This window comes from Cydia fagiglandana, chromosome 22 (genome assembly GCF_963556715.1).
Source record: "Cydia fagiglandana chromosome 22, ilCydFagi1.1, whole genome shotgun sequence".
In the NCBI taxonomy this organism is placed as follows: domain Eukaryota; kingdom Metazoa; phylum Arthropoda; class Insecta; order Lepidoptera; family Tortricidae; genus Cydia; species Cydia fagiglandana.
The window spans coordinates 837,350-862,322 of record NC_085953.1 but is presented as its reverse complement, the minus strand read 5'-3'; the positions used below and the strand labels follow the sequence as shown (position 1 = coordinate 862,322).

The following is a 24,973-nucleotide window of genomic DNA, read 5'->3' as shown; positions in this document are numbered from 1 at the left end:
TGACGTCATCTCCAAGCTTAAATGGAGTTGGGCGAGACATGTTGCCAGGCAGAGTGATGGCAGGTGGACCAAAATGTTGACGGATTGGTGGCCGCTCTCGGGTGGAAGAAGCGCCTGGCGTCCGTTGGCTCGTTGGGTGGATGACTTTCGGAAAATCGCGGGGCACTTTTGGATGAGACCAGCCCAGGACCGGGATAAGTGGCGTACACGAAGAGAGGCCTATGCTCAGTCGCCCCAAGGCTAGAATGAATGAATGAAGACCTATCTTTGACACATACCTGTAGAAACCAAAGTAAATCAGTTCCCTCGCGAGCTTCACCACTTCAAATGTCAATTTATTCTGATCGTGGTCACTGAAGTACCACGTTCTTGTGACGACGTTGCAGAGATAGTTCTCCACGAAGCCGATGGTGGACGCGAACTGTTGTTTGACTTTCTCGCGGTTCGCGTCGGGGCCGCCTTTCACGCATTGGTAACTGAAACAAGATATTATATTTAGTGAATAAATAATACGCCGGGGTGGAGGCAGACCGAGGTGATGGCGGGACGACTTGGAAGCATTCTACGCGAATTGATGGAAAAATACAGACAGCAGAGTCGAGTGGAGGAAGCGAGAGGAGGCCTTTGCCTAACAGTGGGACAATAAAATTGCCTAGTTAAAAATATATTCGCGTGTTTGTCAAGAATAGTTGCACATTTTCTTTATATCTAGTTATAAATGTATATCGTTGCTTTTGTACGCATAGTATTTAATAAGCATTGCTTATTTTAACCAGCAATAATGAAATCGGTGGTCGATCACCAGTGATACGGTGCGGTGAAAATTTAAATAAGTGACATTTATCTGGATCAAATGTGCTAACAATTATCAATAAGAATTGTTCTTGACAAACTCACTCTTTGAGGTGGATGTGGTCCGGCACTTCAGTCCATAGACGCGTGTATTTGACATGTGTCACTGGCTCTTCAGAGTCCCGGTCGACGTGTAGATGCAGCATTAAATGGCAGAAGGACCTGTCAAACCAATATTACGGTACTAGAACACAGTGTAACACTTACTCTTTGATGTGTATGTGGTCTGGCACCTCTGTCCACAGACGAGCGTATTTGACAGGTGTGACAGGCTCTTGAGGGTCGCGGTCGACGTGTAGATGTAACATTAGACGGCAGAAAGACGCTCGCAGTTCGTGGGACAGCAAGTTGTTCGACATGCATCTGTAAAAGAAAGTTCAGTATAATATTGCGGCAAACAGATGTTTGATATATATCTATCGGCACTAGTTGGTCTAGCAAGAGTTGCGTTCTCGCGCGCGACTCCAAACATATATGTAGTACAATTTCAAGTATGGACTTGCGCGCGAGAACGCAACTCATGCTTGACCGACAGATGAGCACGCACACAAGAGATCTCGATAAGATAAAGATGTTTACTTTTCAAGTAAATGCGCTTATGAACGTCAAATAAAGCTACACCGGCTCTAACCCTGTACCTCAGCCCGAGAAGATTTAAATCCCTCCTCAATTAGAGGGAATTGGTCGAAATTCGTTTTCTTTTTTCGTACCAGTAGCACGTTGAACAGCCTCCAGCAAGCTTCACCAAAAAGTTTCTTCATGTAATCATACTATCGGGCATTGATTATCTTATTTTGAAATGTTCTTTGTAGCATTGTGTGCCAATACACCTTCTGCCGACAACTATCGAAGCGTTGAGAATTGCCTGCTCCTATTGATGATTCGTTTTCTCTTATGTTTTGTTAATTATAATTATATCATTGACTTACTTGAGTATCAGCTGTATATTCAGCTGCGGCGACAGCGTGTTGAGGGCCAGGTATTGCCTGTTGAGACACATGTTGGAGAACAGGTCGAGCTGGTGGCGGTAGTAGTCCAAGATGGCGGCCGACGTGCCTGCGGGCTCCTCGCGGGCTTGGATACACAGTCTAACAGAACTTACTTGAGTATCAGCTGTATATTCAACTGCGGCGACAGCGTGTTGAGGGCCAGGTACTGCCTGTTGAGACACATGTTGGAGAACAGGTCGAGCTGGTGGCGGTAGTAGTCCAAGATGGCGGCCGACGTGCCTGCGGGCTCCTCGCGGGCTTGGATACACAGTCTAACAGAACTTACTTGAGTATCAGCTGTATATTCAGCTGCGGCGACAGCGTGTTGAGGGCCAGGTACTGCCTGTTGAGACACATGTTGGAGAACAGGTCGAGCTGGTGGCGGTAGTAGTCCAAGATGGCGGCCGACGTGCCTGCGGGCTCCTCGCGGGCTTGGATACACAGTCTAACAGAACTTACTTGAGTATCAGCTGTATATTCAACTGCGGCGACAGCGTGTTGAGGGCCAGGTACTGCCTGTTGAGACACATGTTGGAGAACAGGTCGAGCTGGTGGCGGTAGTAGTCCAAGATGGCGGCCGACGTGCCTGCGGGCTCCTCGCGGGCTTCGGCCGCTAGCTCCGTTAGTAGGCGGGAATCCTGTAGAATGAAATAGTCAATTTAATCATGAATAAACTTAGTTGGTGTATTATTGCGACGCTGAAACACTTGCATTTGAGATATTGAGTAACCTGATATTAAACGGCGAAATAATTAGTTAACGTAAGGTTATGGCGTATAGTAGTTAGTGGCGTAAAAGGTTATGGCTCATAGTATTTGGCGTATAAGGTTATGGCGTATAGTGCCTACTCACAAAATTTATATTAGTGCTAACGTTCCTACTTACAATTTCGCCTGCAACCAACCGCAACAATGTGTTTAAGTTTTATGTTCATATTTAAGGTATTTTTATAGACATTCCATTGTACTGTACCTTCTTGTTGTTCCACAACAATATGACTTCGTCTTCGACAGTGTACTGTTTGATTTCCTCGTCAGTCTTTGGGGAGCCGCTGCTTTTTTCGTATTTTGTGGAGACGACCCTGAAACATATTGACATTTTAAAATACTTAAAAAAACCGACTAAGTACAAGTCTGATTCGCAAACGAAGGATTCCGTAGTCCGTAGTAGATACTCAATATACTAAGATAAACTAAGATAGCTAATTGGCTATGCATGTAGCTTGGAGAACGCAGAGCCAGATAGGTTCTCTAGTGTTAACGCATTCAGTGGCAACGTTTTCGTAGCGCTGCGCTCGTAGGCGATAACGTTTTCTCGCTTTGTAGTGGAAAGCGACTACAAACAGAGAACCCTCCGAGCGGGTTCTCGGCACGCGCGAGAACCTATGAACGCAGCCAAAGTAACCCCCAACAAGGATCGGTGACCAGGATAAAATTGCAGGGACCGTTGTATGAGGCCGCATGCCCAGTCGTTGTGAGCCGTGGGGATGCCTATCTATGTGCGTAGTGGTCGTATATCGGCTGATATGATGGACAAACCTCGTCTCGATGAGTATGTCGGAGTTGTTGGCACAGAGCACGCTCTTGCAGATAAGTTCTTGTGTGACGGCGATAGCCTTCTTGTTGGAGATGCACAGGTCGCTTAAATAGTCGAGGAATCGGGACTGCCATGTCTTCATGTTCTTGCGGACGAGGCCTGAAAAGTCCATCCATTTATAACACGCGATAATTCATTAGACTAGCTTGTGTGAACAACACTTTCGTCTCAAGCCGTAATGATAATCATTCGTTTGGATGAACTTGAACGTTTAAGGCTCGACTAAGAAGGCACTGTAGTGAAATTGTTCTAGTAATAGGTAACTTTACTTCGTATTTCTAATTAAAAAGTAGAAAAAAATCTTGTTTATGGAGTTAAGAACTCGAAGTTAAAGCCAAAAACATCCGTAGTAGTTTTCTCAACTATAAACATTGTTTACTTTGTTTCTTTATTTAATCCTTGCTGCAAATTAATATAACTAAAACACCACAAATTTTACAAACACGAAAAAAAAAACCGGGGAGATAAACTACAGAAAACATTACCTTTGGGACCAATTATACAGTGTCCACTCCATTGGCAGTTTTAACCACATCAGGCGTGGCTCACTCCGCGATTTCGTCGCTTTGCTACAGGTAGCTAAAAGTACATCCGTTCGACCCAAATTTTGGGGTTTGCCATAAGCCGCGCGTGGCGCTGTCGCCACCTGGCGGCCATATCTGTGCTGATCGTGACAGACACGTTTTGTTAGAGAGTGAGTCTTCTGTACCTAGTACTATTATTTATTCTGTGACCACATTAAAAATATAATTAGTGTATCGTAACTCACCTACAAAGGTCTCGATCTCCGAGGCCGTAATGTGCTTTTCCAGTAATTTCCGATTGTTATGTAGTAAGGCAGTGATGGTATCTTCGGCTAGGATGTCGTAGCCTATCTGCTTCTGCATGAACCCGAAGTGTTTCGCTATGTATTCCTGTAAATCATGTCATATTAGATAAATGTTCAATTAGTAAAATTTGAATGGATTTTTGAACAGAGATGACAGATAAACTTAGATATGGTCGCATAAGACAAAATTGTGACCTCATGAATGGCCGCTTACCCTTTTATTTTCTCAGAAAAATTTGATCAGCAGTGAACATACGGCGACCAATGATTGATGATGTATAATGTATAATAATCCAATTTTATTATGGAATAATATTAACCTCAATAAATTGCTCTGATAATTAGATTAAGATTAATTACGATTCATAAGAGCTTGTTGCTAAGCCTACATGAATAAAGTATATTTTGATTTTTTTGATTTTGATGTATGCGTCTTTTTATCCACGCGGAATTACACACACACACACATACATTTCTAGCGTCTATACGCCAAAATACCTGGTTCTTCCGATAGTCCTGTTGACTGAGCCGCAGTATCCGGTAACAGAGCCTGAAGATGTATTTATATGCAGCGTAGCGAGCGTCACAGAGCTCCTCGATCTTGAGGAACGCTTCGCCCTCTGATGACTCTTGAAATGGACCCTAGAAGAAATAATCGATGTTTCATATAAGCAGACGTAGCCACAACACAACGGGGTACCTAACTGAAATTGCTGATACAACTTTTATAAAACCCAAGAGAATGGAGTGTATAGAGTCGGGTTACTGTCATGGCTATCTACTCGACAGCAGCAGGCCAAAGGGTATGGCACCATCGCTCGAAAAGATTGCACATTCCTATGGCCTAGTGTCGAGTAGATGGCGTTAGTATTAATATTTAACAAGTTAACACATATGAGTGAAATAATAATGATCAAAGTCAAATGGCGTTCTAACAGTTTTAATTAATATTCTGTCGAAAGATGGCAATAAATTTACAGTGGCTACATAATTTACTTTGACTATCCGCCTCTATACACTTTATTCTCTCTCGTGCAATTAATTCAATCAGGAAAAGGCGCCGACTTGTTATTTCCGACGATATTATGTTCTACGACAGTTCTCCTTTCGGATTTCCCCATACCATCCTACGACACTGGGTTAACGGTTTAACCGCTTAACCCCGGCTTAGGGCCACCCCACATTTAGCGTCTTTCGAGCGTCGGCGTCTACAACGTTACGTCGCCGCAACTGCGCAGCGACATCATTTTCCATAGCGCTGACCAGACGCCGACGCTCGACAGACGCTAAATGTGGGGTGGTCCTTAGTGGGATGGAGCAAGTGGCCCTTAGGAAGAAAACGCGGTACGATGCCATTACCTGCAGTATCCTGAACAGTTGCCTCAGGATATATTGTTCTCGCAGTAACTTCTGGCGGTCCCTGTTCGGGTTCTCCACTATCAGCTCCAGGGCCTCGGACTTGTTTGGTTCGTTTTCAAAGCCGGCTATGAAGTAAACTATGTCTTGGAGGAGGCAGGTCAGGGCTCTGAAAAGGATTTAACGTTAGAATCAGGATCCATCTTTAATCAGTACAAATAGCAATTTTGCTAGAATGTATAAATAGTATTTACAGTAAACATGGTCCTATTTTCCCGCACTAGTGCGTAAAATAGTACTTTTCGTGCGTATGCCAAAAGTTTAAAGGGCCATATGTACTGTAAAACGTTGTACAATACACGTGCGAATAGGTAATTCTTTTCCGCACTTGTATCGTAAATAACTATAACAATGCAAAACAGTCAGCATGAAATAGATAGGTAGTGACGGCCAAAGTAATTTCGTGTCAAAAAAATAAGGATCTATTCCAATATATTTGGCCACAATGGCCGTCACTATCTACTTGATGCTGACTGTACATAAGAAAGTTATTAACGCACGTACAGATGTAGTGCATAATTGTTTTCCATCGTTTTTTCTCGGAAACGTTCGTATTTGTCATGCTACTTCAATCAACCTCAGTACTTTTTGTACCGAGACTGGCTGAAATAGCAAGACACGTTCGTACGTTTCCGTGGTAGTACGAAGGAAAACAAGCATTTATACATTCGTTGTCAATAAAGTTACAATTAATTACTTATCATAAATTGTCATTAAACTGCCATTAATATCATTAATTGTCATTAGAACTTTTCTCGGGGAGCTGGGGCGTCGCCTGCAGCAGAGGGGTCTCGACTCCCGCTCCGGGTTGTTCCTGGCGCAGAGATTGTCCATCGCGGTTCAACGCGGTAACGCAGCAAGTGTGATGGGCACCTTTGCGCCGGGGGCGATGCGGGGTGGGTAATTTTATTAGTTTTTATAGGTTAGTTTAGGTTTAGATGTAATGTATAGTTTTAGATTTCGTAGTTTTTAAGTGAAATTAATGTTTATTTTGTACCAGTACACGAAGGAAAATAATTATACACTACATCTGTACTGTATAGCTTACTTCCTCTCGTTGTGCTCTATGTTTCCGTTCTGCAGCTTGCCCGAGAGCGCAGAAAGCACTTTGCAGGCGTCATTCGCGAAGTCGAGGTCTCGCACTTCGCTCGGAGAGACGGATATCAGCGCAAACGCTTCTTTATCTTCTTTCACCACTGAACACCCCACCTGACCAAACATAGGGTTAAAAAGGTTAATTTTACTAGTAACCTAACCCTCAATGAGGTTGGCAACTGTCAAAGGTTGGCATAGATAGCGCCATCATAGCTTGCCCCTTTCTCTAGTTTTATTTCTGTAAGATTTGGCTTTAAGGGCTGGCGTCCAGGCTATAATATTTAAAAAAAAAACAAGAATTTGACACAATTCTAGGGATTGACAGGGCAAGCTATGCTGGCGCCATCTGTAAAATACTTCGACCGGTCAACCCCATTGTTCTATTAGCGATGCGAAGGATGATTATCTAGAAACGAGTAAAGGTGATCTAGTTCTTGGAAAGCTCATAGAAGATTTACTAGGCAGAACAATCGACGATTTGTTTTTTATTACTACATGTACGTTTCGAGAAAAAAGTTGAGAGCTATTCTACATATACATATAATGTTGGCGGGCGGAAAGGTATCTTACCTTAGACATGACAGGTTTTTCTTCATCTTTATCAATAGGTATCGACGTCGAATGCACCCATGTGTGCGTGCATAGATGTTGTAATCTAGGACAGAATAGAAATTCAATGAAATTACATAAAAATGAAAAATTACTACTTATTTAATTACACAAACGGGTCTACCGCGATATAATTTCATTGTTTTTACCTTTAATTCCGACGTTTCAGCTGCTGCACCAGCTGTGGTCACGGAAAGACTGACGTCCCAACAAATGTCAACGGAGATATTAATAAAACACCACTAAACTACCCGAAATTAGTTTATAAAAATGTTCGGGGTAGACAATGAAAGTGCAGCTACCCGTTAATGTTTAATTATATCGCGGTAGACCCGTTTGTGTAATTAAATATGTGTACAAAACGCGAGAGTTTTGTGTAATTAAATATGTGTACAAAACGCGAGAGTTTAAAGTGTTAAATTACTACTTTTTCCTAACGTTCTGACGAAAACTATAAAGAGACGAATTTGGCGCTTCACCGACTGGAGGGAGAGTGCTAAGAACCGGAATATTTAAAAAATGAGAGGGGGGATTTGCCCAGCGGTAGGACAGAATAAATAATAGTTCTAGGTACAGAAGGTTCACTCTCTAACAAAACGCGTCTATTACGACAGATATGACCGCTAGATGGCGCAAGCGGGAGTAGGCGTCCGTTCCGTAGCGGTGCGCGGCAACTGTAGTAGTTACTAGAGATGCAGTGGATAGTTGTTTGGCCGGATACCGGATATTCGGCCTGACCATCGGCCGAATATCCGGTATCCAGCCGCCGAATATTCGGCCAGCGGAACTATACCTACATTTCGGATTTTTAGGTGCGCATTCTGATGGTTTGATCTGTTTCCTAGTAAACGTTCGCGCGGACTCATTTCTAAGTTCGAAATGAGTGCGCGGGCAAGTCAGTGGAATGATAAAATTGTTTTAAAATAATAAACAAGTACGATTATGACCGTGTCTGATTCTTAAATCCAATTTGTTTACTCCGAAATCAAGCAACGTTACTATCCGGTATCCGGCCGGATAGTATAATAATGGCCGGATACCGGATAGTAACCGGATATCCGGTGCATCTCTAGTAGTTACTGTGCTAGACACTAAAACTGGTGTGGGCCGCATGTACTTGTAGCGACGCGACGAAATCTCGGAGTGAGCCACGCCTAAAGGAAATAAAATACAAAAAATACCAAATACACATGTTTATAATTACCTGACGTAGCTACTCTGCGGTACGGGCGCGTCGGAGTGAGTCATGGTAGTCGGGTCCAATTCGAAGAGCGTGGCTATTTCTGAGGAGTGCGCCACGGAGACTAGTTGGTATGCGGGCTCCCCTGTGTCTAGTGGCGCGTCTCTGTAACAAGAAGACAAATGGGTGAGTCAACTTTTACTTGTCACTAGTTGCCATGGTTACGGTCTCCTGGGTCACTCTTAAAATACTAGTTTTTTCGTATTTAAATGAACCAAACTTAGTTATAAGGTCTTTCCATAATTGTAGAACAGTTCTTCTCACAAACTATGCTACTATTGTCTTCTGGCTGATGGGACAGAATAACGTACCGTAACGTACAAGGAAGTATAGGAACCAAAACACATACATTGTAATTTAAATCATGAGGAAAAAAATTGTTTCTCAAATTACATCACTCGCTAGTTGCTATCTCTTTTGCATCTAGGGTGATTCCCTTGAAATTAGCCATTATAGGTCTTGGGCACATCTTGTCCATTCAAGTGTCTTAGGATGGTTTTCCATCTGTCCAATATATTGGTCCAATGTATTCGCGTCTCACATTTTGCTTAATGAGAGAGTGAGACGCAATGCACATTGGATAAATAAATTGTACAGGTAGAATACCAAGCATAGGTGGTACCAAAGAGATTAGAGTGTATATTACTGTCATGGTAAATTATATGTATATGTACATCTACTGACATCTTTCGACAGAAGATTAAAACTGTTAGAACGCCATTTGACTTTGATCCTTATTCTTTCACTGATATGTGTTAACTTGTTAAAAATTAATATTAACGCCGTCTACTCGAGAATAGGCTGAAGGTTATGGCGCCTTCGCTCGAAAAGATTGCACCATACCTTTGGCCCAGTGTCGAAAGACGGCAGTAAATGTACTGTGGGTACATTTACTCTGACAATCCGCGTCTATTTCAAATTGTCTTAGGTTGTACTTACGGTGGTCTAACGCACGCTTCGGCAGCCAAGTAGTGTCCGGTGGCGAGGTGTTTAAACCGGAATATAGAGTTCCAGTGTCCCGCGCCGCCGCGACACGGGTCGTGTTGGACCACCTGCGAGGAAAACATTCACATTTTATTTTATTTAGTCATTAAAACTTAAATCTATCATTACAGGTTTTACCTAATGCGATAGATAAGCGACAAACCAATATTCAGAGTTATTGACAATATAAATAAAACTTAACTTAATATTAACAGTGGCCTTTGTGCAGTCATTCAACGTTTAAGTAATGCCCGTTTTATTCTAGAAACATATCTTCTTATGGCTCCTCTACACGATGGGCCAGCGCCAGCCACTCCAAGAGACGCAGCCATGCGGTAGAATAAGATAGCAATATAACTTGCTCCCTAGAGGGATAGGGAGCATAAATGCGTCCCTTGAAGTGGCCGGCTAGCGAGCCCATCGTGTAGAGGAGCCATTACAGTAGCATCGCTTACCTACAAAAATGCTGCAATCGAGCTGTTTTGGAGCAAAATGAGGCTAGTAAAATCCCAAAATCAATCATCACTGCCCACATATATACATTTTAAAAAGAGACAGTAGGTAATATGTATACTAAACTAACCTATATCTGCCTCTTCTGGTACTCGTCCATGGTGAGGAACTTCTCCTGTTCCGCGTGGAAGAGAGACAGTAATATATTTACCTCTATCTCCCACAACGCCTTGCTGCTCGTGGCCGCTGTGGCGCTAGACCTCCCCGTGGTCCTCAGGAACATATGCTGCCTCTTCTGGTACTAGTCCATGGTCAGGAACTTCTCCTGTTCCGCGTGGAAGAGAGACAGTAATATATTTACCTCTATCTCCCACAACGCCTTGCTGCTAGTGGCCGCTGTGGCGCTAGACCTCCCCGTGGTCCTCAGGAACACATGCTGCCTCTTCTGGTACTCGTCCATGGTGAGGAACTCCTGTTCCCCGTGGAAGAGAGACAGTAATATATCTACCTCTATCTCCCACAACGCCTTGCTGCTAGTGGCCGCTGTGGCGCTAGACCTCCCCGTGGTCCTCAGGAACACATGCTGCCTCTTCTGGTACTCGTCCATGGTGAGGAACTTCTCCTGTTCCGCGTGGAAGAGGCGGACCACGTCGCCGCCTTTGAGGATCTCCTCTTGGTTCTCCTTGTGTTCGAGGAATAGGGTTACTTTCCAGGAGGTTGAGGAGTTTACTACGTTGACCTGGAATGAAAAAACGATTATTTTATTGAAGAAGAAGAAGAAATACGTTTATTTTAACGTCACAACATAGTACATGAAAAAAAAAGAAAGGCATGCAGACATAAAAGAGATTAGGACGATAAAATAGGATCCCCACTCAGCATGATGCCGCGGCAGACCGTGGCGCTGGTTTTCTGTGGGGACCTGACTTACACTAAAATTGATGGTATTGAGTGATAAGTGTCTGGATCTGCTATCCAAGTGCCGGTGCCTAATGCCATCATATGGGGCATTATCTATGAAAAGGGACCTTATTGTCAATGGCGCTCACGCCGCACAGCGTCGCGCATGTATTTATATCGGAGCGTCGTTAATAATGGCGTAACCGCCATCGACAATAAAGTCCCTTATAGATAACGTCACATATCTCGTCTGTGGCAATCAAACCGCCTGATGGTAGGATGGTAACCTAGCTCGTGACGCGCGCGAGAAATAGATTTCCATGACCAATATCATCCCGGGCGATAACTCGTAACGTGATTAAGGGCGATGTCAAATGAACCCCCGTGGACACCAGCTGTCGCTCCGTTGGTCGGTTGAGAAATACCCAAACCCGTAAAAAATTGTCATCGCATCTCGATAGAAACTTTCTCAGATAGTTTCGATGTATTATAGTAAGTAGGCGAGTATAATAAACAGTTTCGAGCGAATAAAGTTGTGTTCAGTTGAATTGGTAGCTTGTCCGAATATTAGGTAAAGCTCTGTGTAGGTGGCACCACTAGTACATACAAACAAACCTCATTGACATCATCAATACTCGTCATGCGTCACTAGGTCCATCACATGGCCTACCGTGAAACACGACAGTCGAAAGTTCGGTTTCTGTCTCTCTATCACTGCTTATTCGATCGATAGAGGGACAGAAAAATAAATTTAGATTTTCGTGTTTCGCGGTAGGCCACCTGTAAAGAAACCGCCTTGGTGCACCAATGTCATAGTGAAAACTTGTCAAAAAAAAAAAGGCCTTGTATGTATAAGTTACTCTCTAAACAAATTAGTGCTGCACTCTGGCGGTAGAACATTGCAGTAGTATTACTTTCTTTTTCTTTGACGACCGGTCTGGCCTAGTGGGTAGTGACCCTGCCTATGAAGCCGATGGTCCCGGGCTCGAATCCTGTTAAGGGCATTTATTTGTATGATGATACAGATATTTGTTCCTGAGTCATGGTTGTTTTCTATGTACCTATTTAAGTATTTATATATTATATATATCGTTGTCTGAGTACCCATAACACAAGCCTTCTTGAGCTTACCGTGGGACCTTAGTCAATTTGTGTAAAAAAGGCCTATAAAAAAATACTCCTTATTGAATAAGGTGTTACCTCAATACAACCCGCGTTGTCGGGTAGCTCGTGGTTGGAGGACACGTGCAGCACTTGCTGGCCCGCGCTCACGGGGTTCATTATCACTTTGAATAAGGTGTTACCTCCATACAGCCCGCGTTGTCGGGTAGCTCGTGGTTGGAGGACACGTGCAGCACTTGCTGGCCCGCGCTCACGGGGTTCATTATCACTTTGAATAAGGTGTTACCTCCATACAGCCCGCGTTGTCGGGTAGCTCGTGGTTGGAAGACACGTGCAGCACTTGCTGGCCCGCGCTCACGGGGTTCATTATCACTTTGAATAAGGTGTTACCTCCATACAGCCCGCGTTGTCGGGTAGCTCGTGGTTGGAAGACACGTGCAGCACTTGCTGGCCCGCGCTCACGGGGTTCATTATCACTTTGAATAAGGTGTTACCTCCATACAGCCCGCGTTGTCGGGTAGCTCGTGGTTGGAAGACACGTGCAGCACTTGCTGGCCCGCGCTCACGGGGTTCATTATCACTTTGAATAAGGTGTTACCTCCATACAGCCCGCGTTGTCGGGTAGCTCGTGGCTGGACGACACGTGCAGCACTTGCTGGCCCGCGCTCACGGGGTTCATTATCACTTTGAATAAGGTGTTACCTCCATACAGCCCGCGTTGTCGGGTAGCTCGTGGCTGGACGACACGTGCAGCACTTGCTGCCCCGCGCTCACGGGGTTCATTATCACTTTGAATAAGGTGTTACCTCCATACAGCCCGCGTTGTCGGGTAGCTCGTGGTTGGACGACACGTGTAGCACTTGCTGGCCCGCGCTCACGGGGTTCATTATCACTTTGTCGCCTACCACCACGTTGTCGCCTGAAAAAGGAATAACATGTAACACTTTAAACTATCGCGTTTTGTATAGCCTGACAACAGTTTATTTAACCCTGAGATAGTGTCGCTGCAAACAGCTTACGTATGGCAATAATGTGCGTACGTCATGTATTAGTCGGGGTAGTGGACATTGGCTAATGGCTTCATGTTGATACTCGTATAATGTCAAAACATTGCTTACAGAGAATTTGGTTCTTTCAATAGGGGATATTACTGCAATGTTCTGCCGCCAGAGTGCACTTATCGACTCAGTAAATTCATAGACTAACTTATACATACTGTGCCTTAAACTGTTTATTGACAAGTTTTCGCAGACAATAAAATATGACATTGATGCATCAAGGCGGTTTGTTAACAAGGGCACAGGGCGGACACGCCATACATCAAAACTCGTTTGCGTGTATATGTGTGAACGGCACGTCTGTACACGCGTCATTGTGTGAGTAAGTCGCTTAGGGCTACTATTTACATGTTTTTGAGTTCACGGAGCGTTATCGTTGTACTCGTAACGTAAATATCAAACATTTTTATTCCTAAAATTAAAGAAACAAACATAATTTACAAGATGGTATTTTCTCCTAGATCCTTGCTATAATAAACTGTTCTATTCACAGGTCACAGCTAATATTATTTGAACGTATATGCGAACTCACCCGTAACCCGTAAAGGCCGTAAAATATTACGTAAAGTATGGTGCGGCAATAAATTACCAAAAATGTCATGTCGAATTGTCGATACATAATTAGCGTGGACTAAATATAAATAATTACAAAACGCTACTTTTTAATATATGTATAATAAAAATAAATGTTCTTTATTTCGTGAATTTGAAAAACAACCATACATCGCAAAATACATCGGCATTTTGAACGTTGCGTCATCGCGCCGCGGCGTTGCTAGCCGAACTGAGAGTATGTCAGGAGTCCGTCAGAGCTCAGTCGCGGGGCGAGGTAATCCGAGTCGGGGCGGGGCGGTGCGTGTCCGTTCTGTATGATAATACTATTACTTATTCTGTGACAAGGGCCTACCGGTAAAGGCGAAAATCGAAATTTAGTTATCAGCCTCTTTATCGCTCGAATATGCAAGAGTGATAGAGAGATTAGATAACGAAATTTCGATTTTCTTGTTTCGCAGTAGGCCATGTGATTGACGTGACGTGTGATGTGTCAATGTGGTTTGTTTACTGTATATGCCACAAAGGTGCCACCTACGCAGAGCTTTGCCTAATATTCCCTATTTCCTATTCGTCGAAATCTGATTCTAAATATTTAATATTAAACCAAACAACTAACCAGTTCAATGCAACCGCACTATAAAATGTCAATCCCGGTCATGTCAACAACCAACTTTAAAACATTGTTTATTGGAATGCTATGTAATCCTTCGTCTTTTTAAGCTGTAAGTATTTGATTGCATTCACTCCATTTTTTTCGCATCTTTGGATTTTTTTTTTGGCATTTTTGTAATAAAACCGTTTATATTTGAATATATTCGTAGATATTTTCTATTTGTTTACATCGGTGACATTCGATGACATTCAACGTTCGTTGTCAAAGAGTACTTGTTGCCAGTAAAAGAAATTAGTACCATTGAAAATCCCCAAAATGGCGAGGGTCAAATAAACTGTTGTCAGGCTTTACACATGTTTAATTACACAAACGGGTCTACCGCGATATAATTTCATTGCAATTTCTTTGTCTACCCCGAATATTTTTATAAACTAATTTCGGGTAGTTCAGTGGTGTTTTATTAATATCTCCGTTGACATTTGTTGGGACGTCAGTCATTCCGTGATCACAGCTGATGCAACTCAGCTGAAACGTCGGAATTAAGGGTAAAAACAATGAAATTATATCGCGGTAGACCCGTTTGTGTAATTAAATATAGGAATAACATGGTCAAACTTTGATGTGGTCATGCGAAAATAGCGCATCTCTGTTTATAGTACCTGTGCCGGTCAGCAACATGTTATCAGCGCATGACAATAAGTCCATGGAAGTTAGCTGATCTAGTAAAGATAAATATGAAAATTGGCCCAGCCGAGAAAGCATTAAGGAAGGTACAAAAATGTGGAGTAAACCACAACTTTTCCACGGAAATTTCACAACTTGTTCGCTATTTTTTTTTGTCCAGCGACAAGGACACTTTACTATCATCGACATCTCATTGAGATTCGCGTTTATTGCGATTTTCGCACCGCTCAGTGCAGCGCGAGCTTAAGCTCTGTTTTCCTAGGATAGCGGTACCGTCATATAGCGGCAGTCTCCATACAAAATAATACGGCTAAATATGGATGGAGTAGTATTTTGTATGACGGTCGCTATATGACGGCCTCGCTATCCTAGGAAACCAGAGCTTTACCTGATGGGGCACAGGCGCTATCGTCACCCATAGCCCTTACCAGTGGAAGTGGGTACTCACCCGTAGATCGTAACTTGTAGAAAGGCATCACGTAGAACCATGAGCCCTCGTTTCCGTTCGCGTCTAGATGGACACGCATCGCGTTTTTCTCAAGCAGCGCGGGCAGTCTTTTGTTTACCTGCGTAACAAATATAATATAAACATAAAAATATTGCATTGCAAACATGTACATTAGATAGTTCAAAAGACGATGAACATAATAGAATATTGAATTGTAACCAAAATACATCAATTATCTAATAATAGAATGCACACAATAATATTAAATTTTACCTTCTCTTCTGTCTGTCTAATCTTTATGGATTTTTCGTTCAAAGAAGCAAACAGTCCATAGTCTACTGAATAGTCGTATTCCGGGGTGTTTGGTATGTTTTTCTTACCCCCTTATGGCCCTTATTCAAAAACGCACTACAGGTATCATAATAGCAAGCTAATAGTAGTTTTTCTTAATTTGTTTTTTTTTTACTGATTATTTGTAAGGGATAAAACATAAATTAACTAATTGAGGCTCGTAGTGCGTTTATAAACAAGGTACTTAGTTGTTTTGAATGATTCACGGTTAGTTTCACTAGACTTATATCAACCGGGATATGGACCGTGAATACCTTATTTATTGTTCTCGAGCTCCCGATATTTACCCGTTAGAACACCCAGTTACCCGTGAACAAGATGCATGTAACTGCGTCGAAATAATATCAGGAGCTCGAAAATAATACAAAAGGTAATCACGGTCTATATCCCGGTCGATATAAGTCTAGTGAAGGTACTTAGTCGTTTTTTATTTCGAGCAAGAACAAGGAGGACCTATGAAGGGAAATGTGGATGTGTGTGTGTGTGTGTGTGTGTGCACGTACGGTGAGGTACTTGTTGGACTTGACGTGCAGCAGCTGCACCACGCTGCCGTACTGCACGACGGTGCCCAGCAACTTCTTGTTCTCCAACTCATTTTGCTTCTTCTCTATCTCTGCTGCGTGCTGGAAAAGAGACGCATTCATTAGAACCGATTACGAGCTGAAAGAGTTCCAGCAGACCTAGCACAGGACGCAACACTATCTCGCCCGCGATATAGACTGCCCGTCTTTTTCTAACTCTATTAATTAAAGAGGACGGGTAGTCTATCTCGGCGAGATACTGTCATGCCAATCATGTGGAAGCTCGGCTGCTGCGATCGTGACATTAGAATAGAACATCGTTTATTGCACCATGGTAAAAACAAGTTGTTACAAAATAATGGTATCTCATGGACCCTAATAGGGTATGGAAAACATTTCCTTAAGTAAAGTACATATAAAAAAAACTAAAAACTAACTTTATAATTTTAGGAGATCAAAAATCACTTATTTACTATTAACTAACTTATTTACAAAAATTATGTACATTTCAGCTCGTTTGTGATGCGCGTGCCGCGGTCGCTGCTGGAAGCAGTCGCGAGCGCAAAGTTCTGGCCGAAAGGATACGATATTTATAATATAACATTACCGCGAGTTTCAGACCGCCTATGGAATAAGCGATTAAAACTACCTATGTGATAATTCCGCCTATGAAAGGAAGTTTGATAAAGCTTTTTTGATACCTATTAATTATGCTATGCGACAATCACTTCGCTTGAAATTATAGCGATCAATATACTTTTATATAAATATTATTTGAAATAAAGCAAACGGGACTTATATCTTTTTTTTTGATATGTAGATAAAATCTTTATTCAACCACAACTGTGATTGTGACACAAAAAATAACAAGAGACAAAAAAAGATAAAGGCGACATACAATTTGATACTAATAACAGGAATAACGATTTAACGATGTTTGGTGTAATAATTGTTACTTATCATTTCACTTTGACACCAGTACTCAGCGATAATACTGCCCGTTCAACTCTATTTAATTGATATGTAATAGGTATTATCTGTAGGTACCTATTTGTTTTCTTGTATTGAGTTGTGCAATAGATAAATAGGTATTTAGTCACCAAATTTTATCGAAATAGTACTTTCCCACCATATTGGATATAACCTCATAACATAACGCTATATAATCCTATTCCTAAACCACACGTGTGTAAAAGCCGATTCCACATTTACGAAACGCATCACTGCATCATTCGTATTAATAAACAAACCGTTACTAATTAACACCAACACAACCGCCCATTGATAACTCTTATCCCATTGGAACAAAGCTCACGAATGATCATTTAAATTGTATCGACGATGGTATTAATCCACAAACCAAACTGACGACCGGGTTGTAAAACTTCTCATTCAAACTTTCATAGTCATACTCGTGCAGTAAAAGAGATGGTAATATGATCTCGGTAGTCATTTTGGTTTGCGGATAGTATAACAGCAACACTTTGAACAGACTATGGACCTTATGCAATTGCAATAAGTTATATTATTGGTTAGCTAACAGTGATAATGATGGTATATTAATCCTGGACATTAACGTCTAAATGAATGAATGGAATCATTAATATCAGGAATAAAGTCGTTATTCTTTATCTCCGTGATTTAAAGCTCAATTTAGCGTGACGTTTAAAGTTTGATTTACATAGTTCAGGCGAGAGATTTATTAAAGAGATTTTTTATAATGTCTGAAGGAGATGGTAAGTTAATTAATTTCCCTGAAAGTGTTCACGGTATTTTCGAACGTAACGCATTGGTAATTAGGAATATAATTTGTGTGTAAACGAAATACACTTGGGTGAAATGACGAGTACTTTGGACCCTTTTTTGTGGGATTGAAGTAGGGATTATGTAGGTTGGTGTGAACATTATTATGACGTGTTAAGACGTCCTGGGTTTGAAAATATGTATATTATCGCATAGCACCCATGTTACAAGCAAATAAATAATAAAAAAAAGCATTGCTTAGTTTGGGCATCTGTGGAAGCTGATTATTATTATTTATTTAAATCAAACTGTCATTTTCAAAGCCAGATGCGGCTACCAAAGTAACAATGCGCCAGCCATTTTTGCTTCTCTTTGATCTAAAATTAACAGAAATAAAACAAACAGAAATGGGTGAAATATATTAAAGAGTTGAATGAAAGAAAGGTGATAGAATTGGGTTAATATATTTAATTCCGGACGGCAGTTTTGAAATAATGAATAATGTCCGAGATCAATTCAGGTGGCCTGGTTTTGTCATTTAGATGAGACTGGAAAAAGTTTCCATAATTCGTTTGTTTTTGTTGAGGTAGAAAACTGAGAGAAAGAAAAAATGCTCAGTTGCTCTGTCATTCTCTACTGAATTTTAAAATTGCATACGAAGTTTGGTTTTGATGTTATTATAATGTTGAGGGGTCTCCAAAATTTTTGATCCGAGAGTCGCATCACCACCACAGGCTTTTGGGTTTTCCGCTTCCTGTCCGCGAGACAAAAAGTATTATATGTATTGTGGGGTATTGTAGTTTTTGTATACATATATGTAATATGTATTATAGAAATATATGTATTTAGTTGTGTACATATGTATTTAGTTGTGTATATATGTATATATTTGTTGTAGGTAAGTTGCTAATAATTATAATTAACTAAGAAACTTTTCGTTTTATTATCATTATAATTTTCTTTTCTTGTTCTTTTATTTACGCTGTTGGTACAGTACGGATGTCTACCGTCTCCAATTCTCCCTCAATTGCTCAAAGGTTAACTGGAAGAGATCCCTTAAAGGGATAAGTTCGCCTTTGTACTAATGACGAATGTTATTTTTCCTGTTTTGTTTTTTGTACAATAAAGTGTTTTACTACTACTACTACTACAAAAGTAAGGCCTCACGGGCTGTGTTTTAGACACCCCTTACCATATATGTAGACCACATAAGCCTGATATTATGGCATACAAAGTAATCTAGTTCACCTGTATTTAGTACAATATTTCGCACTAATACACGTCTTAGAATATTCATAGTCTATCTCTCTTCTTCCTCGCGTTATCCCGGCATTTTGCCACGGCTCATGGGAGCCTGGGGTCCGCTTGACAACTAATCCCATCATTTGACGTAGGCACTAGTTTTTACGAAAGCGACTGCCATCTGACCTTCCAACCCAGAGGGGAAACTAGGCCTTATTGGGATTAGTCCGGTTTCCTCACGATGTTTTCCTTCACCGAAAAGCGACTGGCAAATATCAAATGATATTTCGTACATAAGTTCCGAAAAACTCATTGGTACGAGCCGGGGTTTGAACCCGCGACCTCCGGATTGAAAGTCGCACGCTCTTACCGCTAGGCCACCAGCGCTTCTTCTTAAAATATTCATAATCTATGATGTTAGGTAATTAATTTCAGGCTATCTATAGACCCGATTTAGCACGTCATATTAATAACGTTATACAAATTGAAACCACTTGCCCTAACCCAACCCCAATTATATTAAAAGCCCCACCGAATTATCCGATAGCAAAATATCATCAGAGTTAGAACAACTTTGAACTCACAGGATATAAAAATAAGGTCTATATTCCTCTTGTCGTGATCTTAAACGGTTAGCCTTAAACATTATTCAAATGTAGTGCCAATATTATCTATGAGATCCTGACTTAGGGTATCGCGTTCGGTACGGATCAAAGGAAGACCGAAATGTTCAACGAAAATTAATACCTAAGTTTAGGAGATATTATAGATATTGTGTTCTTTTAAATTATTGTTGAAAAGCCTTTAGTATTACTTTGTATCCCATTATGTCCAAGTGTCAGAAAGGCTAGGTGTCATAATGTCCATCCATAGTCAATTTGTCCGAATGTAATTACGACATGATGTCAGAAAGTCCAGACGTAGAGTCTGTGCGGAAAGAGAAGAGTCGTGGGATTTGAGGGCGCGCCAGTGCTATTTTATGGTTTTTGCTATGCTGACAACACTGGTCACGTGATTATAGTACGACACTAAAGGTCATGATACTTGAATCCCTTTTGTTCCGGTTTTTTTTACCACGGCTTACTAAACGGAGCCTGGTGGTGGTGTCGGCTCGTCAACTCAATCCTCTGATTTAGCGCAGACACTAGTTTTCATTTTAAAACACACTTGTTTTTATGTCTCAGATACTTAAAAATGAGACAGTGCGATTGACAAAACTGCTAAAACTAGTTAAGAATCTGCCTAATACAACTGTAATTTTAGTACCAAACAAGATAGTCTCATTTATGTACTGCCTAATCTGTGCAGTCCAACAGTTATTAAAACCGGGTAGATCGGGTAGAAATTGGGCAATAGAACTGTAATTTTATCTGGGATATATTTCACCCATTGTAAACTTGACTTGTAATGTATGTGTACATTATTAATAATAAATATGAATATGAATAAAAATAGTGCATAAGTAGGTAGGCCTTATTGGGATATGTCCGGTTCTCTCATCTCACGATATTTTACTTCGCCGAAAAGTCACTGCTAAATATGAAATATAATTTCGTAACTAACAGAACCTACAAATAAAGAAATATTTTATTAGAAAAAGTTTTATTCAGAACCTAGTAAACGAACTTACAAATAAAGAAATATTTTATTAGAAAAAGTTTTATTCAGAACCTAGTAAACGAACTTACAAATAAAGAAATATTTTATTAGAAAAAGTTTTATTCTTTGTAATCGAAGTCTGAATTAAAATATTCAACGTCACTTATGTTTGAGCTAGCTTCAAAACAACCAGGGACACTCATAGAGCTATCTTCATCTGAACTGGATGTGCTTGAATCCGGCACGTAGATTACGAATTCTTGCATATCACATACTTAGCGGCCTTTTATTCGAGATACCGTAGGTACTTTTACACAATCCTGAAAAAGAAATTACATATAAATATGCATAAAATGGCAAGTATCAAGACTATTTGTCAGTTATTTTAAAGATCATGAATGTCCTGCATATTTATGAAAATTAATATATTTTGAATGAATATACTTACCGATTATGTACCGGAGACAAGTTACTTAGGGGGCTTATTAAATAGGTAATTATTTAATATTAAATACAACATCAATACCCGCGAATAGCGGAAACACGTCCCGCGACTTTTTGTAAGTCGATAGTCGGCTTTTAGCCGTTTTCTTCCCGCTGACAAAACCGACCAATATTAAATATAATTTTCCTTGTGGTTTTATGTACGGTTTTATCGTGTTTTGAAAATATTTTATACATAAAACTTGCGGTTTTTGTTAATAAAAATATACATTGACAGAAGTTTGTTTACTTTTTACAAGACAGGTGTCAAAGGTTTGATTGCCATATAAAATTTAAAATGTTAGTTCCCGTTTCTGCCACGACTCTTCTCTTTCCGCACAGACTCTAACCTATATACCCTTTTGACAACAAGTCCGGATGTTGTGATGCCTTAATGTCAGAATTTCTAGGTCACAATGTCCAAAATGTCAAAAAATTCACACACATAGTGGTCAAATCGGCATCATTGATCCGTACTGAACGCGAAACCCTGGTTAAAAAATAACCAACTACATCGCCGTGTCTTAATATGAATCTTACTGCGATACAAGTAAAGTCCATATTGGCTTACGTGTAATCTCTTGAGCAGGCCCGTGTCTGTATTGTTGTTGGCCGACTGCTTCGCCGTGTTCCAAAATTGCTTCTGCGCCGAGTACCGGTTCATGGGACATATTTTAAACAGGCAATCTGAAAACGACACTAATGTTAGAGCGGCAGAGTTGAAAATGACACGACTCGGGACGACATGAACGACGCTTATCATTAACAGTGGCACAACTCAAAATGAAATGCTATTGCATTTAATATTCTATCTTTTACTGGTAAGATTTAAAATCGAATGGCATTTCATTTTGTTTTGTGTCACTATTCATGATAAGCAACTATAGTTAACTTGTCAAAAAACAAAAGATAGATGCAAAATTGTTGTTTGGTGATCATTCCAAGGTTACACATAAGCAAAACATAACCTTGCAACTAGTGTTCGTAAAGTTTTAAATATGGTTTGAGTCCTCATCTTTACACAAGAAAATGGTAACTAACATTACACTTGTCGTGGAATTAGGGTCTGTTCCTGATTATTCATGACAAAATCAGTCCCGGAACCGGGAAACCGGTTCTCGCCATGCAAATTCAGTACTGGGAGCTGGGAGCATTGCCTACGTTACGTGGTACCCAAATACCATGCACTTAAAATAAAATAACTTCCTGCTCGGGCCAGTGTTAAATCAAGTAAAAAAATTTAAAGTTGAAACGCTGCTCAAGAACAATTTAAAGATAAAAGATAAATACAAAAGATAATATTCGTGACGATCACAAAACATGTACGAACATATACAGACAACAACAGCAAGGAAAGAAAGAGATCAATAAGTGTGCATCACGTAATGGACCCAACTCGGCATAATGCTTGCTATAAAGCCAGCGCTGGTCTTCCGTAGGGCCCATTCGATGATGCCACGACAGATAACACATAAAGATACATATTAAAACAGTGCAAAAGATAAGGGATATCATATTGAAGGACCTGACTTCACTGAACTCTGAGTGGTATCAAGTTCAGGCTTTCAGTTCAAAAACTTCTTATGGTTAATATAAGGACTATTACTGCGTGAAACTTACCCCGGAACTTTTTGGGCGGATCAGTGAGGTCGCCCGCCTCCGGGCAGACGACGCACCTGTCATCTACCAACCTGTAAACAAACATATCAATTAACATTCATTAAGGTTGTATAACCTCTAGCGGCCCACCATACAAGGAAAATTGGCAATCGAATTTGAATCAACGGTATTAGAAAATAGAGTTGAAATTGTTTTGTCTTAAAATCGAACGAAACGAAATAAAAGAAACTCTATTCTATTTCATTACAATTTAAATTTCATTGGAGGTCATTTGTACTAGTATTAGGACATTGAACCCCAAGAGGTTAAGGTACGGCCTTGACCTGATGGATCAATACGAAGATGTTTCTAATAGACACAGTGTTTTCCGAATACAGATTCCAATTGGTAATAGGTAATTATACGGTCTTACTATTTTATCAATGCGCTCACAGGTTTCATTAAGAGCTAGTTGGTCATATACATAACACAAGGGCATGCCTGCGCAGTTTTGCCACAACAGTTTATCTGCACAAGTAAAGCGGGTTAGGAAACTGCAGAGTGGGCTGCATTTATTAATGTCATCCCCCCGTCTAAAAAACCGGATCACAGACCTCCAATCAGGTCTGTGATCCGTTCTTTTGGAACGACGCCTCCACGCGCCACGCTTTCCTAGTACTTGTTCCATTACGTATGATTACATGGACTAGGTCCATTTCAGAGAAGCAATAAGTCGATGTCTGCTATTTTGGTCCGTCGCCGGATCTCCTCGTTTCAGATTCTATCGCAGAGATATATCTCTCTTCCGAGCATACTGCGTTCGTGCGTTCCATAGCTCTTTTTGCGACTTAGAGCGTCTTCGTATAATATACTCACCCTAAAGTACTGAGGAAGCCTGAGACTGTCCCCTCCGCGTAGAGGGACACGATGTCCCCCTGGTGCAGGCTGTCCCCATCTTGTACTCAACCTAAAGTACTGAGGAAGCCTGAGACTGTCCCCTCCGCTTAGAGGGACACGATGTCCCCCTGGTGCAGGCTGTCCCCATCTTGTACTCACCCTAAAGTACTGAGGAAGCCTGAGACTGTCCCCTCCGCGTAGAGGGACACGATGTCCCCCTGGTGCAGGAAGCTGTCCCCCATCTCGCCGCCTTGCCCCCACCATGCAACGACACCTGAAAAAATATTATCAATATTGGTATTCATACAATGGCTTCAGAGTTCGGAGTACTCCATTATAGACTAAGAGCTAGCCACGGAAAATTAAGATTGAGTGCAACAAAACCTCTCTAGTGAGTTTACAGCTTGGCAAAAAAGAGTAGAAATTAAAAAGTGGCAACACTGTAGTAAACCAATTTATATACGAAAACGGGACGAAACTACAGTGTTGCCACTTTTTAATTTCTACTCTTTTTTGCCAAGCTGTACTATACTATCGAAATACTTGAACACCTGGACCTAAAGGAACTTCAACGTCTTCAACAGAAGTCTCGACCTACTTAAGCCGTCTTACGTATACACATATGGTGTGCTCACATCAAGGCCTGTTCACTTCCTAAGAAAGTTGTGTCCCCAAATAATTGCGCATGTGTGCGCCTGAAGCTTCTATGTGTGCGTTGGCCTCCGAGAAAAAGTTGCGAGTAATAAAAATAAAAACATTTTTCTACAGCAACATTGCTCCCAACTCTGATGTAAATTATCACGAATTTTATACATAATTAATCATAAAACGGGACTTAAAACGCTTAAAACTTAATTACGCGCGATTAAGTTTTATAATGAATATTTGCTTCCAACTGTCTTTATCAATATTCATAAAATATATGGAGGGTAGGTACGTCTACCCACCATAATAAAAAAAATATATTTGTCAATGACTCTGTCCAACTGCTGTGGTTAAAGTTCATAACGAAAATCTTATTTATTAAATCTTTAAATAATAAATACAACGTAGCGGTACGGTACAACCACTTAAGACTGTAAGTCTGTACCTACA

At 41.0% G+C, this 24,973-nt stretch overlaps 1 protein-coding gene across 1 annotated transcript in view; it reads right to left on the bottom strand.

Annotated features, from left to right (window-relative positions):
• The window catches only part of LOC134675597 (inositol 1,4,5-trisphosphate receptor), a 131,984-nt gene that overhangs the window by 72,476 nt on the left and 34,535 nt on the right, over positions 1-24,973 (bottom strand). Inside the window, exons 2-20 of the mRNA XM_063533920.1 lie at positions 24,038-24,152; positions 23,003-23,073; positions 21,954-22,069; positions 16,298-16,417; positions 15,444-15,561; positions 12,892-13,004; positions 10,425-10,802; positions 9,566-9,678; positions 8,591-8,731; positions 7,348-7,432; positions 6,731-6,891; positions 5,626-5,791; positions 4,765-4,908; positions 4,207-4,351; positions 3,380-3,536; positions 2,814-2,922; positions 2,301-2,479; positions 1,060-1,215; positions 279-476 (exon numbers count right to left, since the gene is read on the bottom strand). Coding sequence (XP_063389990.1) covers positions 279-476; positions 1,060-1,215; positions 2,301-2,479; positions 2,814-2,922; positions 3,380-3,536; positions 4,207-4,351; positions 4,765-4,908; positions 5,626-5,791; positions 6,731-6,891; positions 7,348-7,432; positions 8,591-8,731; positions 9,566-9,678; positions 10,425-10,802; positions 12,892-13,004; positions 15,444-15,561; positions 16,298-16,417; positions 21,954-22,069; positions 23,003-23,073; positions 24,038-24,120 — 2,753 coding nt within the window. The 5' untranslated portion in view covers positions 24,121-24,152. The remainder of the gene's footprint in view (positions 1-278; positions 477-1,059; positions 1,216-2,300; positions 2,480-2,813; positions 2,923-3,379; positions 3,537-4,206; positions 4,352-4,764; positions 4,909-5,625; positions 5,792-6,730; positions 6,892-7,347; positions 7,433-8,590; positions 8,732-9,565; positions 9,679-10,424; positions 10,803-12,891; positions 13,005-15,443; positions 15,562-16,297; positions 16,418-21,953; positions 22,070-23,002; positions 23,074-24,037; positions 24,153-24,973) is intronic.